This window comes from Alosa sapidissima, chromosome 12 (assembly GCF_018492685.1).
Source record: "Alosa sapidissima isolate fAloSap1 chromosome 12, fAloSap1.pri, whole genome shotgun sequence".
NCBI classification, from domain to species: domain Eukaryota; kingdom Metazoa; phylum Chordata; class Actinopteri; order Clupeiformes; family Clupeidae; genus Alosa; species Alosa sapidissima.
The window spans coordinates 4,163,878-4,182,994 of NC_055968.1; the positions used below are offsets into that span (position 1 = coordinate 4,163,878).

General features: G+C 47.9%; 1 protein-coding gene across 9 annotated transcripts in view; it reads right to left on the reverse strand.

Moving 5' to 3' along the window:
• kank4 (KN motif and ankyrin repeat domains 4) overlaps positions 1 to 19,117 on the reverse strand; it is a 49,544-nt gene that overhangs the window by 12,094 nt on the left and 18,333 nt on the right. For 6 of the 9 annotated variants that reach the window (XM_042056788.1, XM_042056787.1, XM_042056794.1 and 3 more), the window contains 2 exons: positions 3,208 to 3,277; positions 134 to 2,809 (listed from right to left, as the gene is read on the reverse strand). In XM_042056788.1, coding sequence (XP_041912722.1) covers positions 134 to 2,809; positions 3,208 to 3,226 — 2,695 coding nt within the window. In that variant the 5' untranslated portion in view covers positions 3,227 to 3,277. Of the gene's footprint in view, positions 1 to 133; positions 2,810 to 3,207; positions 3,278 to 5,730; positions 5,833 to 9,911; positions 9,995 to 10,145; positions 10,217 to 19,117 lie in introns of those variants that run through there. The other 3 variants (XM_042056790.1, XM_042056791.1, XM_042056792.1) reach the window with 3 other exon arrangements.

The window sequence follows — 19,117 nt, forward strand, 5'->3', positions numbered from 1 at the left end:
AACTAACTATCACAAATGGTTTACAGTCTACTCCCTTTACTCCCACATGAGAGAAAACAGAAATTGTACATGCTCATACATATTCAATTTCACATAATGTTACACAATTTTACAGAAACAGATGTGATGGTACCTGACTGCCGTGAGGCGGCCGCTGCCTTCTCCTTCTGTCCGGGCGAGTAGAAGGCGGAGAGGACGCTGAGCGAGCTCACCAGCTGACTCTGGATGGAGCTGAACTTGGACGGCTGCTGCGGCTTGGGCGCACTCTGCTGCTTGGGGGCGCTCTGCGACGCCTCCTGGGGGCTCCCACTGCCCAGGCTGCTCCACTGCTCGTTCAGGAGGCCCTGGATGCGGGTGACCACATGGCCGATGGCCGCCGGTGATGCAGAGCCTGAGCCTGAGCCCTCACTGGACCGGCGAGACTGGGACTGAGCCTCCTGGGCAGGCTGGCCCTCTTTCTGTGGTTTCAGGTCCGGTTCTGATGAACTTGGAGATTCCGCCGTCTCCTTGGTGACTGCAGGATCCTTGGCAACATCCTCCCTTTTTGTATTCTCGACAGCTGCACTTTCAGCAGGGGCAGGTTCTGCGACTGCACTCTCTATAACTGCACTCTCCTCCACCCTGTCCTCTTCAACCACCATTTTCTCAATCACTTTCTCCTCCTCTGTCTCACTTTCTGCCTCTACGCTCTTCTCAACAGTATCCTCAACTGCCTTCTCTTCCACTGCGACCTCCTCAGGTACTTTGACTTCACTCACCACATTCTCAATAGACGTGCTCTCTGTGGTTTCCACAGCCACGGAAACCACACTTTCCTGTTCTGCCACTTCCTCTGCTCCTTCGTTCCTCTCCTCTGTCCCAGAGACCATGTCCATCTGGGCCTCTGTCTCCACTGCCTGGTCACAGGTAATAATCTCAACTCCTACCTCCTTCTCTGAGGTGAGCACTTGGGCCAGCACCTCCATATCTTTGGCCTCAACAGAAGGTGTCTGAGTACTGGAGCATGTCAGATCTGTCTCTTTGGGGCCATTGTTTGGCTGGGCCTCATCATCAGTGGACACAGCCTTTTCAGACACACTTACGTGGTCCAAATCAGTACAAACTGCTGCATCACTGGTTTGAAGTGGCTCAGGTTGTGGCTGACTCTCATCATTCTCTACTGCATCATTCTTTGCCATTTCTGCTAACTCTCTTGCTCTCTCATTAAGCTCTTGTATTCTCTCATCCTTCAGCCTATTCTCCTCCACCTGATCCCTCAGTAAGGCATGCGTCTTCTCTAACTCTAGGCTGGAACTGTTCAGTCTCTCTTCCAAGGCCTGCAGTTTGGCCTGCAGTTTCTGAATGATGAGACTTTGGCTCTCTTTGACAGGATGCTCAACTTGGTCAGCGTTTTTTCCCTCCATTTCATTAATATCAGCTTCCTCACTCTCCTCTTCTGCCTCTGTTATCACAACAGATACGGGACACTCTAATGGGACTCTTGGCATCGCTGTCTCCTTTGAAACAGCCCCCGATGGCTCTATTTGTTTCTCCCCAAAGTGGTCTGTCGGACTTTCTGCCCTGTTTTGTTGTTGGTCTAGACCCTGTCTGGATGCCTCAGCTGGCTTTTCAAATTCCTGTGCTGGGGTTGTTTGTGTTTCTGCTTGTTCCACTGGCTCTGTGCCATCTGCCTGCTCTTTGATGCTCTCTGATGTGTCTTCCTGCGTCTCTGTTTTTGACACCGATACCAAGGCATCTGAGATCTCCTCTGGTCCTTTCTCTAATGACTCTGCTTGCATCTCTGACATCTGCGTTGAAGGTTTCTGTGTCTCAGCAGCTTCGTCCTCTGGCTCTTCTTGGGCTGATTCTGAGTCCTCTATTTGAGTTTTGGTCTCATCCTCTGGGGTAGGAGGCTCAACATAGATCATGGTGGTTGGAAGGCAGGAGTCTTCTGTTCCTTGCTTGGGACTTTCAGCATCTTCCTCCTCCTCCTCTTCCTCCTCCTCCCGCTCCTCTGCAGCCTGGGCAACAGGTGGAGGCTGTTGCTGTTGCTGTTCTTTTTCCTCTATTCTCTTGAGAAGTTGTTCTTTCTCATCCGTAAGGGAGCAGATCTGAGCCTTCAACTCCGGTATAGTCCTCACCTGCTCCTCTAGCTCCCGCACTCTCTTTAATGCATTTGTAATCTGGAGATGCAGGCTTGCCCGGTCTTGGGGTATACTTCCCCGCCTGTCGGTTCCATCGACTGCCCGGAAGAGCCTCTCGTAGGAGCCGTTCTCCTTCTGTGACTCGCTGGTGGCCACGGGGCTGCGGTCCTCTGAGGAGTCGGAGCCCTTCCTGCGGGGGACGTTTACAGGCATGCTGGAGGCTCGGAGCAGGTTAGGCCTCACCTGGAGGCTCAGCGGCTGCTCCTCGTATACCCGAGATTTGACCTCCTCTGCTGGTCTTAGGGGTGGACAGTAGCTGCTCCCTTGGATCCTGGAGAGGCTGGAGGACCCACCATCGCTGGGTTTGAAGTCATAGATCTGCTGGACTTCAGTGACCCGTGACTTCGGCTTGGGCCCAAGGGTGGAGGTGCCAGATGCCCACATGTCCTTTGGAGGAGGTCGGGTTCCATGTCCAGGAAGGCTGAAGTTGCGTGGCAGTGTGCTGTACTTGGGACCCTTGTTTTTCCTCTGGATGTGCACCCTCTTGATGGTATTGCCCTTCTCAATGTCATCCACATACTTGAGGAAGTCCAAATCCAGGTGGAAGCCATAGGGTGTCTCGACAGAGTAAGGGATCTGCTTCCTCTGGCTGCCTCCCTCAGCCACTTTGGAGGGATAGCCATTTGCTACAGTGTGGAGAGAGAAAAAACTTTTTTGCTTCCACTTCGGTCACTTAGTTGACACACTTAACCAGAGAGGAAATTAAATCACTATGGAGCAATAACCTTATAGTAAAATGAGGCCATACAGTTTATCTGTAGGCCACTACTGATCAGTGACATTGAAATTTGAACCGTATACTGCACCAACTGAGCTACAGTAGTAGCCACATGAAGGCATGTGTGGATTCTTTTCATCTTCATGATTTATGTGTCCTATTAGATTAGATCACCAAGTTGGAGACCAAGGTGACATTACTATTCATAGATATAGATTAAAGTAAAGCTCCCGGAATAGATGGAATTGGAGAGAGGTATTTGAGACCTTGCATACATCCGTAAAACAAACAATGAGGGATTCTTACCACTTTTCTTGTCCATCATTTGTGTTTCTCAATGGCATGGACTTGGCTTCTATTTTTCAAGGCTGGCAATCTGGAAGAGAGAGCACATAACACGATCACAGAATGAACACACCACAACATGCTACACACAGACACAAGCACAGTTTGCAGGAAATTATAGCTGTGGGAGTGGCAGAATTAGTTTTGCATTCAGATGTTGACATCCTGAAAGAATAACATTCCAACTGCATATTTTGAAAATGCCACCACGTTGAGTCTCCACAATGGCATCTGACAAACAAGGCAGATAAAAAAAGGGGTGCCTCATTTGACTTCCATTCTCCTACATTTGTTCCAGATGGGAAGGCCAAGAGCCACCCCCACCCTTCTATCCCCTAGTTTATTTGGAACGGATTCAAGCATTAAGAGTGGAAAATGATCCAGCAAATTTAGTCATTGGAGCTCTTGCCACCGCTTATGTAAGCCTTTTAATAGAATAACTCATGTTAAGAACGACGTTGACATCCCTCAAGCCCGCAACCCTTATTTCTCTGACGATGATCTTTAAAAACGGAACCATCAAGATCCCTTGGAGTCACAGCAAATTTCAGAAGCAATTTGTCAGATAAACATATTATTCACGCAATTTCCATGCAAATGCCAGCTTGTGAGTATACCTGCTGATGCCAATTAGACGTCTCTCAGTGTTGACGCCTGCAGGTTTGGTTTAAATGAGGCCGAGCTAACTAAGGGCATGGCACAAGTGACACTTCAGAGTAGAGGCACAAGCACAAGAGCAACATTGCTCCCTTCTCTTGTATACCACCAAACATGTATGATTACTGTGTCATCAATAATGAAATTACAACACTATTGTAATTAACCATGTTGGAGGCCTTTTGGAAATCCATTACAGTGACCATACGGCTATTATTTTGTCTTATGAAACAAGTGTAAGTGCAGGGCTTTGCAGTGGACGCGATGCCTGGTTTTACTCTACAGTAAAAGCCAGAGCTCCTGAAATGTTGACTTCCCCCCTGGGAGGTAGAGAATGGTAATTTGCTCGTATGTGGGAAAACATATGGCAGTGATTTGGATGTTGCAACGTGGGGTGAGAGCTCTGAATTTTGACAGGGATTGGAGCGCTGAACGAAGGGGGCATCTCGAGGAAGGGATTTTCTTCAAAGAGGGGGATGTGTGCGACTCTCAAAAGCAGGATCAGGAAGGAACCGGACTTGCCCCCAGGCCACCATTACAGAAACAAATGCCAAAGCCAGGCCTCCTGCAACACTTACCCATGTGCTCTTAATAACAGATGTACACTGTAGATATTACAAACATTTCCCCTAAAATACAAACCCTTATCACTCAACTGTAACACAGAGAAGGCAGCGCTAAGTGCAGCTAACGGTGGAACAACTCTATTACAGAACAGACTGGAGCTGATAACAAAAAGGTGAGACTTTGTAGGACTTTGTAGGATACTGAGCAAGATGTTCCATTTAGCCTCTGTAATTCAGCTGTCTTTATTTCAGAGAAAATGGCTCTTAGACATTTGTACATTTATTCATTTTTCATTTAGCAGACATTTCTAACACCAGTATGCTCAATATTCCAGCACATCAATCATACATAACAAACTTAGTCCCTACAAATGCAAACCTCATTGCTCATTATGTGAACCAGAACAAATAGCACAACCTTCCAAAACACATTTGCCTCAGATAGGAGACAAAAAACTACTAACTAACTACTAAATCTTACTAATAGTTACTAATCTTACTAATATGAGTGATTTTGTGTGAATATTAAGATATATGTGTATGTGTGTGTGTGTGTGTGTGTGTGTGTGTGTGTGTGTGTGTGTGTGTGTGTGTGTGTGTGTGTGTGTGTGTGCACATGTGTGTGCAGTGTGTGTCTGTGAGACGGTAAGGCAAGACCAAGTCTGAGCATGAGCGACAGCTGAATCCCCCAAATCCAGCCATGGTGAATGCATAGCCTCTTAAATCATCCTAGGGGGTGCATCAAGAAGGGAGGGAGAGAGAGCAAGAGAGAGAAAGAGAAAAAAGGAGAGAGAGAGAGAGAGAGGTTATCCTTGTAGTGAAACAGCTTAGCATGACGCAAATGCGCTCGCAGTCCTTGAGGCTTAATTAGCCCATTCTGCAATGTTGTTCTTAATTGCTGACTAGAGCAAGGCTGGAACCAATACACCCCATCACCCCATTCTCAATTACCCTCACAGAACCCAGCTTCCTGTTTAATTCTACTCTACCCACCAGGAGACAGAGGGCCAGAGAGACCGACAGAGAGAGGGATGGATAGACAGGTAGGCAGAGAACAACACAGATGAAGAACAGAAAACTGACTGAGAGACAGAAAAAAAGAGAGAGAGATATGGTAAATGAATCCATCCAGAGGCCAACCAGGGGGCAGGAGGCATGCACATTAATGAGCAGCCCTCTCCATGACCCCTGACCGCCCCCCCCATCCTCCTCCCCTCTCAATCTCATGGAGGGCAGCTGGCTTCAGCACAATTGGTCTCACCAAACAAGTGATTCGATTCCTGGACATTCCTCCATATCCAGCTTGTTTTCCAGAGCCAGTATCTGCACCGCTGAGCCCCAGGAATCTTAACTGCAGATAGAGCCAAGTCGAGCACCATATCACCTTTCCAGATCGCTTCTGCATGACTAAACTGTGTCACCAAGGTAGAAGTCGCGCGCGCGATACAGAGTCCTACAGGAAGTGGCTGTTAATGATGAGGTATGTAGCAGATAAACCTGCTAATCGGAGCTCTGTAGACAGCAGTCTGATCTGCTGACTTCAGTCCTCCCTGTTTATATCAGCACACCCCAAATGTCACATTACTCATAACCACATCCTTCAGACAGCTAGGATGGAGAAAGAAATGCTGATACAGCAATATATTTTAATGAGAACACCATAAAGCAAAACAGAAATAAAACAGTTTTCCACAAAAAAAGCCCTCTGCCTCATCAATTCCACTGGCATGGAGAGAAAGATGACTACAGCCTCCCCAGCTGTGGATAATGAAGATATATGGAGGATCAAGGTGACTGGGTTCAAACAGGTTTAGTCTCTTTACTCTCCCAATCCCTCACCTGTGTTACACAAGTAAACCATGTTAGGGAATGTCAACCTGAAATTGATAACAGCAATTCTGTACGGCACTTTCCTGCGGTCCCTGGTACTATCTGAGGTACAGAGCTGCACCACAGGGATCTGCAAACCTGCAAATAAACAATACACCACTATCTTCCTCTTCCTCTCAGCCGACATAAAGGACAAACCTACCGGTGTTGAATTAGGCTTCCTCCTTATGCCACTGCAAGCTGGAGAAACATGCATGACAAACAGCCCCAGTGTCTTTGAGCAGAGCACAGTGTGAATAGGGGGACCGCAGGGCACAATGGAAAGGCCATAATTGAAAGTCACTGTTTATTACGCCATTCTCTGGCACTGAAATCCAGTTACATTAATTTAATAATAAGAGCAGAGAGGAAGTGAGGAGGGAGGATGCAATTTCCCTGCCAGAGACCAACCAGGGTGCAGGTGCACACACGCACACACACACACACTAAAATAAATCCCCACACAGATACACACACCCTCATACACTGTATGTTTGCAGGTCTCAGTAAATGACACCTGTGGCAAGCTATTTTGCCAGTTTAACTAATCACAAGGCTCAGGCAGAGTGGCTGTGAACAGCAGCAGGGTCACGCAGACACACACACCACACCACAACAACAACATCTGTGGCTTCTCCCACTGCTGCCAGCTGCACTGGCCAGAGACACGAGACACGCTTTCATCCTGCCACCCCCATATGCCCACTATCACCGCCTTACCTCCGAGTGACCGCAACCAAGGGGAACTTTTCATCATGTATGTATACAGTACTGTACGCCCTCAAACAGACACACACACACGTGTACACAGATGCAAAAAAATGTGCACACACACACACACACACACACACACACACACACACACAATCTTAGGGTCTCCGGCAGCTGCTGAGAGGGATACACACATCAGTCAAGACTTGTCTGCTACAATAATGCATAACATATCTCACAGGCTCCCAGACCTCTCCCCAGAAGGTCATTATCCGCTCTGCTCCTTCTGACCAGCGCCCATAATCAGGTCATGTGTGGGCTGTCTGGAAGCACTACAAGTAAATGGTTCCACAGTTAGTCAGAGAGCATCTCGTCCACACCCTGACCCTCTGCTCCACAATGGCCATCTGCTGGAAGGGAGGACAGGAAGGAACATGGGACATCTGCCAGACCATGAAGAACAGGAGGCAAGCAAGAGGCTCAACAGACCACCAATGAGTAGGCCTACAGCAAATCAGTTTCCCTATATATATATATATATATATATATATATATATATATATATATATATATATATATATATATATATATATATATATAGAGAGAGAGAGAGAGAGAGAGAGAGAGAGAGAGAGAGAGAGAGAGAAATAAGATGTACACAGAGAGAGTTCAATGTAAATGGAAACATTGCTTGGTCACACACACTGAAAGAAAAATGCCACTTCTCTATTTGCATCCTCTACCAATCCATTGAATCACCATCAAAGCAGCCAGGTGCATTTCACCAGTAAATGATGTTCTCATACATACACAAATAGACTCCTCTCTTCCTTTCCTCCAAACTGTGTGGCTATTTATGTGCCATCATCTCCTTGATTTCCTCATCCATCCGACTCTCCAGAGGAACAGCAGAGAAACATGACACATACCAAACACACACACACACACGCGCGCACACACACACACGTACACACACACACACCCTTGTGTATATCTGTCTAGGCATCTCACTCATCCATCTAGTCATATGTCTTCCTGAATCAGTCCATCTCTCCATCTGTGAGCCCCAGTGGAGAGTCATGGCATGTGCAATGTGCACTGGATCAGTGCTGAATGGCCCACAAGCTTTCATTAGAGATGTGGGACGACCAGATATAAATTATTCAGCTTAGCCCTATGGCTAATGCAGTTCCCGAGCAACAGCACAAAAAGACCCTGGATTTCACACAACACACACACACACACACACACACACACACACACACACACACACACACACACACACACACACACACACACACACACACACACACAGCTCTCCTTCATTAGAGGCTTGTGAAGTACCAGGAGAATCTTGGTTAATTAGCGCAAGAGGCACACTGAAGCCAGTTCCGTATTGTCTCTCTCTATCCTTCTCTCTTTCTCTCTCTCGTTCTTTGAGTAAGAGGAGGAGAGAGGAGGAGAGAGGGGGGATGGGGGAGACGCTCGGATCTGTCAGGAGAGGTGACAGGGAGTCGCAGACGTGCTGCACGAAAAAGAGGAGGATGGGTAATGTGGCTGTGAGAGCGTGGTGACACAGACGCCCCTCCCTCCCTCCCTTCCTCTGTCTCCTCTCATCCCCCCTCCCCCCACCTCATCCCCCCTCAACCCCGCTATCTGCGAGGATCAATTACAGCACTGTCTCCTCTCATGAGGACCACAACACGCTCCACCTGCTACTAACAAACACACACACACACACACACACACACAATTTCCTACAAACACAAACACAACACTATACAACTCTAATAGTTTAAGCCAACCTACAAGGCACAAGCAATCCAACAGGAGAGAGTACTGTAGCATGCATGAAGAGGGTGGGGATCATCATTGATAAAGGCACACGCCCTGTGTTTCCTATCTCCCTCACACAGACCGCCTGCTTTCCAAGTACAATGCTTCGCCACGAGCACAAAGTCTGCATGGTAACAGTGCCGAGGGTACGAGAGTGTCCAAAGCCCACAGCGGCACACGCGCACCGCCACTAACTCACACGAGCTCACAGCCACAAGATGACTGAGTCACGTCAATGCCAATATCAATACTAGGACATCAACCACAGAAGACCCCTCCCCACATGCAAGCACACTGAGACACACACACACAGAGAAGATCCTTTCAGAGATGCTCAGCTGTGCTCCCAACACCAACACACACACACACACACACACACACAGTAGCTATTTACACACTAAACACATATTCTACACTCTAAGACTGCCATTCACACATACACACATCCATATGGCAAGGAGAGTGCGCGGTGTTGCAGCCCAGTTGGCTGGAGTGTTTGCTCTCCACTGATAGTGTCTGACATCCTCTCCTGCACTGCAGCACCAATAGCAGCAAAAACAGCAACACTGGCGGCAGCGGCAGCGAGCAGCACCGATAGCAACCCCCAAGGAGCACCGACGGCAGCAGCATCAGAAGCAGAGCTGGCAGAGCCGCTGCTGCTGCCTCACAGAGTAGCAGAGGGCGCTTGCAGCGTAGCGCCACCAGCTGTGCTAAGCTAGCAGGAGCTCCAAGCAGCGCTGGTAGCAGAGGAGGCTAAAAGCAGCAGTGGCAGCCCATCGATGGAGAAGGCAGCAGAAGCAGGATCAGCTGAAACAGCACGACAGCAGCCCTGTTAGCCTGCTTCTGCACAGCTCACAATAAGCTGCCGATCGCTCCTTTTCTCTCTCTCTCACACACACACACACACACACATACTGACTGTGTAATCTTCCACTCATGTTGTTACACATAGCAGAAAGTCCAGACACACACACACACACAGCATCATCAGAGGCACAAGCGATAACGTCATGGACACAGTCTCACCTGCACAGCTGTGTGCACTAAAGAGAGGCTCCTCTAAACTTCTCATACAGCGTGAAAAGAGGGAACACTGGAGACAGATAAAGAGAGAGAGAGAAGGAGAGAGGGAGTGTGTGAAAAAAGAATGAGAGCGCGAAGAGAAATACACAGAGAAAGCGCGGGTGGGTGTGTGCGCATGTGTGTGTGTGTGTGTGTGTGTGTGTGTGCCTGCGCGCAAAGGGGGGGTGTTCCTCTCACCATCTGCGTACAGGAGCTGCACAACTCCCTTCCTCTCTTCTCCTCCTCGTCTGCTCCGCTATGCCAACTGATCCAGCTCCACTGCCTCGGCTGCCCACCCTCCCCTCCCCTCTCCTCCCCTCTCCTCCCCAGTCTAGCAGCAAGAAAATAGAGGAGGGGAGAAGGAGTGCGATCACTCAGGCTGCAGTGGAAAGAGAGATATCGAAGGAGAGAGAGAGAGAGAGAGAGAGAGAGAGACAGGACAGACCGCCCAATCCAGCTGCTGTGTGTATGGCTAGTGTGATTGATCAGCCTGTCGTGGCATGCTGGAGCAGTGTCCCAGAAACACAACAGTGGAGGAGTGCAGAAATCAGAATCAGAGTTCATATTCAGGCTCCAGCCCTCACACTTCCTCACACACGTCTCCCTGGCCGAGGAATGCCCACCCCCACCTCTCTTGATTTCACAGCTCAGAGAGATGCTGGCCCCAGTGAAATGACCCGTGGAATAGCGGCTGCTCTCGCGCTCTCCCCGTCACATGGTCCGGCTCTCCCTCTCTATCTGTTCTTTTTCTTCCCCTCTGTGGTTCTTTCTGTCTGTCCATCCCCTTCGACCACAGCGTGCATGTGACTATTCCTTCCCCTAGGATTTTTACCTCACATTTACCTTCCTCCTCTTATTTATCTCTCTATCCCTCGCTTTCCTGGACCCTGTGGAAATGCAGCTGAACTGTGGCTGACCCCCCACCACTCAACAGTGTAATCATTACCCTTGGGTGAGAGTCAATTATTAACTGGCTTTAAACGGGCTCCCTTTAAACTGGCCATCTCTTATCTGCCCATGACACAAAATTCCTAAGGGCTGCAGGGCTTTTTGCTCAGGGGTATTAAGTTACTCGCTGTCCCTTGCTAAAACTTTCTTCAAAGACTAATGTGTGTTTGTCCGAATGTGGCAAGCCCTCATCTAAACTCATTAAGCTAAGTACTGAGACAGAGTGCAGCGCTGGAGCCGTCACCACGAAGTCCACAGACCACATTTCATTCATAGTATCAATTTCAAAATTGCCCACTATGCAGCACTCACTGTCGGGAGATTTGGGTCTCTGCCTTTGTGGATTACGATTGTGTTTTTGTTTTTCAGTTCAGGGGACCGAATGATTGAAGTGGACCGTTTAAAGCGTAGCCACATAATTTACAGTGAGGCGGGCGCTGGTGTCTAATCACAGAATGGTGGTGGCCTGGCCACGGCCATATTTCACCTGCCAGCGGTGGAGTCCCAGCCAGGGCCAGGGCTGTATTTCATGGTGCGGCGTGGTGCGGCGTGGTGCGGCAGGGCTGGGGAAGGTGTTGAGTACACAGCACACACAGCTGAGCCATCTCTCATACAGAAACACAGACACGCCGCCTCACTGATAAAGACCTTCTCTTGCTCAACTCTACACTCCACTGAGACACATGTAAACACAACAGCCTGAGTCAGGACCTTTACTATCTCCAAATACACACCCAGACACAGACATACACACGTACGTACACACACACACATCTATGGCACACGTGTTCTCTGTCTGAAACTCTCCATTACAGATTTGACAACTAAACACCGACTGACTGCACACACATACAATAATTCTCCATTTTCTCTTCCCCCATCCACCCACTCCTTTTTTTACACACACACACACACACACACCACACACACACACACACACAGAGCTCTGGATCTGTAAATAATTGGCTTTCAGGAGCCATTTTGCTGCAAGCCCCCCAATGTGTTGATGTATCTAAGGCATGTGAGCAGCATTTGGGTTAAGCATTGTCCTTCTTCTTTCTTTATGTGCTTTTAGACATTCTGTCGCTCCCCCATCTTTTGCCATCGTAGAGGAACGCCGTGCCCTTGCCCTTCTTCCCATGTCTACTGGAGTGCATTCAGATCCAGACTCATTCATGCACTCATGCATTCCCACATGAGAGCCCACACACACACACACACACACACACACACACACACACACACACACACACACACACACACACACACACACACACACACACACACACACGATACTCCAGCACCTCCCCCACACTTGTCCACTCCTACATGTGCAACAATGTGTGTTTGAGTGTATTTGTGTGCTGTGCATGGGTATACACAAAGATATACTTAATCATTACACAATTATGGCACAGAATCAGAGAATCACTTTATCTGCACAGGCTCTGCATGTGTAGTATTGTGTGTGTGTGTGTGAATGTGTGTGTGTTTCTAGCTCCTTAAAGGAGGCGGTCCAGGAGGCAGAGGGCAGCACACAGGTAATCCATCATGGCACTGTTCATGAAACAGGCAGCATAAATACAGAGAGGAGAGGACAGGACAGGAGAGGAGAGGAAAGGAGAGGAGAGGAGAGGAGAGGAGAGGAGAGGAGAGGAGAGGAGAGGAGAGGAAAGGAGAGGACAGGACAGGACAGGAGAGGAGAGTAAAGGAAAAGAGAGGAGAGGACAGGACAGGAGAGGACAGGACAGGACAGGAGAGGAGAGGAGAGGAGAGGAGAGGAGATGAGAGGAGATGAGATGAGATGAGAGGACAGGAAAGGATGCGGGCGTCCGTGGCGAGAGGAGTCCAGACGAGCTCAGGAGGCTCCTCTCCGCTCCTCACACACATGGACGCGCCGCAGAGCCCGTGTTGTCTCAGGCCCCCACTCATGCAACCAGATATCATTTCAGCCTCCGCCCGGCACATGCTGTACTCACATGGAGCAGATTTTCCCATGTATGGACAGAGGTGGCCAAGCTATCTTTAGAATTAACCCCGCTCCCCTCCTCCCAAGCCCCTCCACACAGACTGCCCTCGGGTTACAGTGTGTACCATAGAGTGAGAGATGCAATTGTGAATATCATGTCATCTGCACGGCAAAACATATCCACTCAAACATATACACCAGGGCTAGCTCTTCATCAGTCTGATGCTAGAGTTAGGAGAGAACATGGAGCTGGTATGGCCAGAGTCGGTGCCTGGCGCTAGGGAGAACGTCCTGTTCAAGACATGCGCTGTAATAACAACTCATCTGGTAAATGCCGGGCCTCTGGGGCAGATGTTGGGGAGTGCAAATGTCTCAAATGTTTTAACTTGTGAATTGCAGCCCATAAATACAAAACACTGCTCAGCAGACGCACGCACGCACGCACACACACACACACACACACACTCGCCTGATATGTAGAGCTCTGTCGACCAGCACAATGCACTCCCTCTACTGCGAACACCCATGCGCTCATATACACACCTCCTCAGCCATCCACCAAACGCTTCAACACCATATATAGGAATCGCCGCACATGCTTTATCAGATTCTCAGCATAGGGAAGGCCTATTTTCTCATACGTGTCTCTCTCTTTATCTTCTCTTTCCCTACGCCTCTCTCCGCTGGCTCTCCTGTTCTGTCTGATATTGCTTGCAGATGTCGGAAGAGTGTGTGTGCACTGTGCGTGTGTGTGTGTGTGTGTGCAGTGAGAGCGTGTAGTCTGGAGGAGCTGAAATAACAGAGCTGGAGGCTGTGGCTGGAACGGGTGCAAAGGTGCTATCACACATCCCACATCCCCATCTCCAACTCTGCCCATCACCTCCGCAGTCAGGAAGTGGACTACGAAAACAATACTGCCATTTTCAGGAGAATCAGTCAATGAAATTGAAAACATGCTTGGTGTCAAAAACCAAATTAAAATGGAATGACTGTCCCATGTTCTTCATGAGTAATGGCTGCTGTTAATGATGGATGTGTGTGTGTCACACACGCTTGGTTGTAAATGATAAGGCCAGGGCTGGCCTCGCCCTACATGCTGTCAGCATCACAGCTGCCAGGGTTCACAGGGAGAGAGGTGTGACTGGGCTGTCAGAGTGGTCTGAAGACGTCCTACTGGTCAACTGCCAAGACCCAGCCCCTCCCTGCCACTGTACTCTAATTCATTACATTAATAACTAACTAATGTGCCAACAACTCAATTCCCCACAGGCGCTCCTAACCCACTTGCAGAGCTGCAACTCAATGTAGCGAGATGTGGTGGCGCTCTGGGCTGCGGACTGTATGAAGGCACAATGCTGCAGTTGTGTATTATGATGAATTACAAGTGTGGCAGACAATGTATCTTATTACAATTGAACGGAGCTGAACACAATGAAATCAAATCTAACTGAGCTCCATTTAGAAGTGAATTAAAAGAGCTCAGACAACTGTGCTCATTACTCCATTACTCCATGATGTGGTGGTATGAAGAGGCACAGGACTGGGAGCCTTAAAACCTTGATTAACTACACTGGATGTAAGCTAGTGTTTAAAGTCTCTTCTGTGCTGTACAGATGCATTATCTTTGAATGGAAACATTGATTGACTGATAACTGCAGCTTTGGCCAGCAAAAAAATATTATATTTTCAAGTAAGTCAGTGATCTAGAAAGATTGGAGTGAGATGGATGTTTGAATTTCATTCATACCAGGGATACATACTGGCCATACATTTCTATCATTTTTATGTTTCATACTGTATAGAGCCCTTTGCATTGGTTATTAAACCTTAGAGTATTTTAAATTATGCAATTGTGGATGGGTAAAGGAGGGAGGGGTCTCGGAGAGAGAGAGAGAGAGAGAGAGAGAGAGAGAGAGAGAGAGAGAGAGTGAGAGAGAGAGAGAGTGAGTGAGAGAGAGAGAGAGAGAGTGAGAGAGAGAGGCCCGAGGTTCAATAAGAAATGCTGGGTTTGGGGTGTGATAATGAGTGGCTTGAACAGACTTCCTGAGGAAGAGAGGAGGGTGAGAGACTGATAAGGCCTACAGGGGGAAAGAGTGTGTTTACATTCAAACGCATGCCTCCCCAGCAGTGCAGCCAGTGGAAAAATGTGAACCTTAGCTTTAAGTGCCCACAGAGAGAGAGAGAGAGAGAGAGAGAGAGAGAGAGAGAGAGAGAGAGAGAGAGAGAGAACGAGAACAGGGCAGAACAGATGAGAGCACATTAAGACAGCTGATAAGTTCACACAATTACTAACATTTTTTAACCAATATTAAAACATTATCCCTTCTTGCTTGGTGTTGATCACGGTTTTGACCAGTTTGCCCTTCAAAACATGTTTGAATTTATGTTTGGAAGAGACAAAAGAGAGCAAAAAACCCCAAAACATCTGTGGAGAACAGACCACATGCAAACAATGGGTAACATGAGCAATACCAGCCCAGACGGGAATATTCTGGAACTGGGGGTCCTTGGGGGCTTTGTGGTTTACATTAAATCCAAACCCATCTTGTGGAAAGTAATTGTAGTGGGATTGACAGGGGCCTGGAGGAGACAGAAAGAAAAGCAACAAAAGCAGTTCGGACAAAAATGTTCAGGGAAGTGGGACGAGATTTCATTTCAGCCCCCACATGCTCATTTGGTTGGGCTTCATACTCTACTTGCACTTCCAGTTCCCCCTAAAATGCGGATAGCCGACACTAACAATATTCCCTGATATGCTGTTTTTGGACTATGGTAAACGATGTCCATACTATCTCTATCTACGATCACACCAATCCGCTCATTAAAAAACATGTTTAGGCTTCTTCATCAACTAGATTAGCCTCTGTGGAGAGGTTGGGGTAATATGACATGGGGGCTCGACATGCGTTACATAACTGCTTCATGTGTGCATTGTTCTTACTCAGGATGGACAGCCATTTCCTGAATAAGATCGAGCCAGATTCAACTCACATTCATGACCCGTGAAGGGCATTAGCTATTAGAGCTGTCTCTTGCAGACACACACACACGCACACACACACACACACACACACACACACACACATACACGCACGGGCACGCGCACACGCACACACACACGCACACACACCACAAAAGAGGCTGGCCCATCTCTAGCTGTACCTTGGCCTTTTCACTGTGTTGTAAGGGAAAATTGCAGTGGAGAATTCCATCTGCCCACAGCATTCTCAATATCTGACCACAGTTCTTCTCATGTCTCAAGTGGGCTGCATCCACCTGACTGAGATGAATAGGTCTATCCAATGAAAATGAACTGAGGCAAGATTTCAGCTCTCAAGGACAGTCAAAACAATGTCATATTGGGAGATGACCTATCTATTATCTTACCTTGATTTTATACAGCCGAAGATGACAAGGTATAGCCTAGAAATCTAGACGCGCCCCTAGTGGCAGCAAATGCTGCCAGGGCTAGTCTAGCAACTCTCCGTTGGCTTGTGAGCTCCAGAAATCGAAACTTAATCAGGTCATTGAAATCGTGTATAGAGTCGTTTGGTGGGCTTAACATAATGATTGATGGCAGAGTTGCAACGGTTTGGCTTGAATTCCCTGCTACTTGAAAACAAATATCCTATTGCGTCCTATTGCGTGCAGAGGGAATTTGAAAGGCAACTGATTATCCCGCCCCTCGGACTGAGCACTGCGAACGGTGAGTGCCCAGACCCTAGATTTTAATGTGGGTCTGGCTCGCCAGGCTAGACAAGGTAGACATCAATTAGTTCACGGTCATCCCTCTCTTTTCCTCACGGTCATCCCTTTCTTTTCCACGGCCGCCTTCCTGTCGGTTTTCCCTTTTCCTCATGAACCAGAGCAGCCTAGAGGGGAGATGCCCCCCCCCCCCCCCCCCCCGCTCTCTGCTCCCCTCTCTGATTGGGTTTTTGATAGAGCAAGCTTATTATTGGCTACAGCACAAAAGGCCCCATCCTGATGCAGGCGGCTGCTTGTGGCTCTCTTCACATCCCCAGACCACAGGCTGTTTTCTCTGCAGCTGCTGGATCTGCAGGAGCCGATCAAATTGCCTCTGCTATCGATAATCACTGGGCCCTCCTCCAAGCTGACCAGGACTAACCAGGAGATGGATGGCAGAGGTTCAGAGCTGAAACCTTTACTTCTCCTTTTAGCAAGCACTCAAATACTACCATTTTGAAAATCTAGTATAAGTATAGTATGTATATATACTTTACTATCTGCAGGTAAGAGTGGTGTAGGAATCTTAAAGACACAGTATTTGAATGGTTCCATTTTGACTTCAAACACTATATTACGTATGTGCCTGTTTTTTTTTAATTACTCTTAGCAATCATATTGATTAAAGAGTAGTGCCATTTGGCTGAACTCCACTGTTAGGATTAGCCTTGCATAACAGGTCCGTTTGGCTGGTAATGGAATAGCCTTGTTTTAGGACCTTCAGTTACGGAAAAAGTGTGTTTATCTGCCTGAAGGGATTTTTTTTGTTTGTGTTGTCGTTTTTTCCATGAACCTTTGTGATTAAAAACAACAAAACCCCAAATAAAAACACAGCATTTAAAATCAACATATTTTAGTTTCACCTCTGGGATCGCACTTAATCATGCCTTATAATGTTGCAGCTGTGTATGTAAACAGTCTGTCTTTCCCTGTTTATTTGACAAGGATACCCAAAAGCACAGGCAGAAGGAACGCACATAGAACAGTCGTTATGATATACTCAGCTTGGGCCTGTTAGGGAACCCTTCTGGATAGAGATGAGATTTGCTCTTTAAGATTCCATTTGAATAGAATTTCCTTTTTTATGCCATGGTTGAATCCATGGGCATTTTTTTCACTTTTCCAAAATGCTCCACTTTAACTACAGAGCAGGTGAAAAAATTAAAATGTGGTGGAGCAAGAAAAATGCAGTTGATATTTTTGCAAGATGTCGAATGCATTAAATGTAATTATTCAGCTATTTGTACATGTTAGAGTTAATGAAATTCTCCTTTAGTGTGATCAGGCTGAAATTCTCTATTTCTTCTCAATGACCTGAAATCCTCTTCCTGCCATTAGAACTCTAAATCAGATTCAGCATCTAGTGGGGCATGGCCGAGTTTAACTTCCAAATTCCAGCTCATGAACTGAATAAAAAGCTAAACTTTAAAACTTTAAACAACCTTGGTGTCTGCCCAATACTTCTCATGCTCGACAAACACGTCATGTCTCAAGCAGGCTGGCCAGAGTCCCTCGCATGGACACACACACTCAAGCCTGCAGAACAGCGGATAGGTGGATAGGATAACAGGATCTGTCAATCACTAGGGAGTGTGAGGCGCTGCGTAACGTCTGGCTGACTCGACTCCATCGATTTCCAGTCAGGTTGGCCATGGATGGGGCGGAGAGTGTTAGTGCTAAATGTGGCCAAAGGCCCGGGGAGGCGGAGGCCAGGCGGAGCGGCAGGATATTAGACAGAGGAGTGAGGAATGGGCTGGCGGCTGCCACAGAGATATAGATGGCTGCGTTTGTTTATGTGTGTCGCCGCGGCACCCGGGGGGGACATAGAGGAGTGCGTGTTGCTGGGGAAACAGAGACAGATGAGGCTGCGAGAATGGTCCAGAGGAAGAAATGCATGCTGCGACAGCGAGGAGTTCTCAGCAACCTCAACACTGGCACAAGAAAAAACATACAGACACACACACACACACACACACACACACACACGTACAGGTAAGTATAAGTATAAGTATAAGTATATATACTCTTTTGATCCCGTGAGGGAAATTTGGTCTCTGCATTTATCCCAATCCGTGAATTAGTGAAACACACACAGCACACAGTGTACACACAGTGAGGTGAAGCACACACTAATCCCGGCGCAGTGAGCTGCCTGCATCAACAGCGGCGCTCGGGGAGCAGTGAGGGGTTAGGTGCCTTGCTCAAGGGCACTTCAGCCGTGCCTACTGGTCGGGGTTCGAACCGGCAACCCACCTGTTACAGGTCCGAAGTGCCCCATGGTAGTTAGTGTCAAAACACCGCCTCCTTTCCTCTGGCCTGTTGCCTCTCTTCTGCTATTAGTCTCTGGCTCTAGAGGTGCGCTGTCCCTCCCATTTCCCTCTCTGATCAGTAACACTAACCAGAGGCCTGCATGGCGCACTGGATCAACACAAGATCCTCTGTCTGCTGCACTCAGTACAGTTGTTGAACTTAATATACAACAATGGCCACACACACACACACACACACA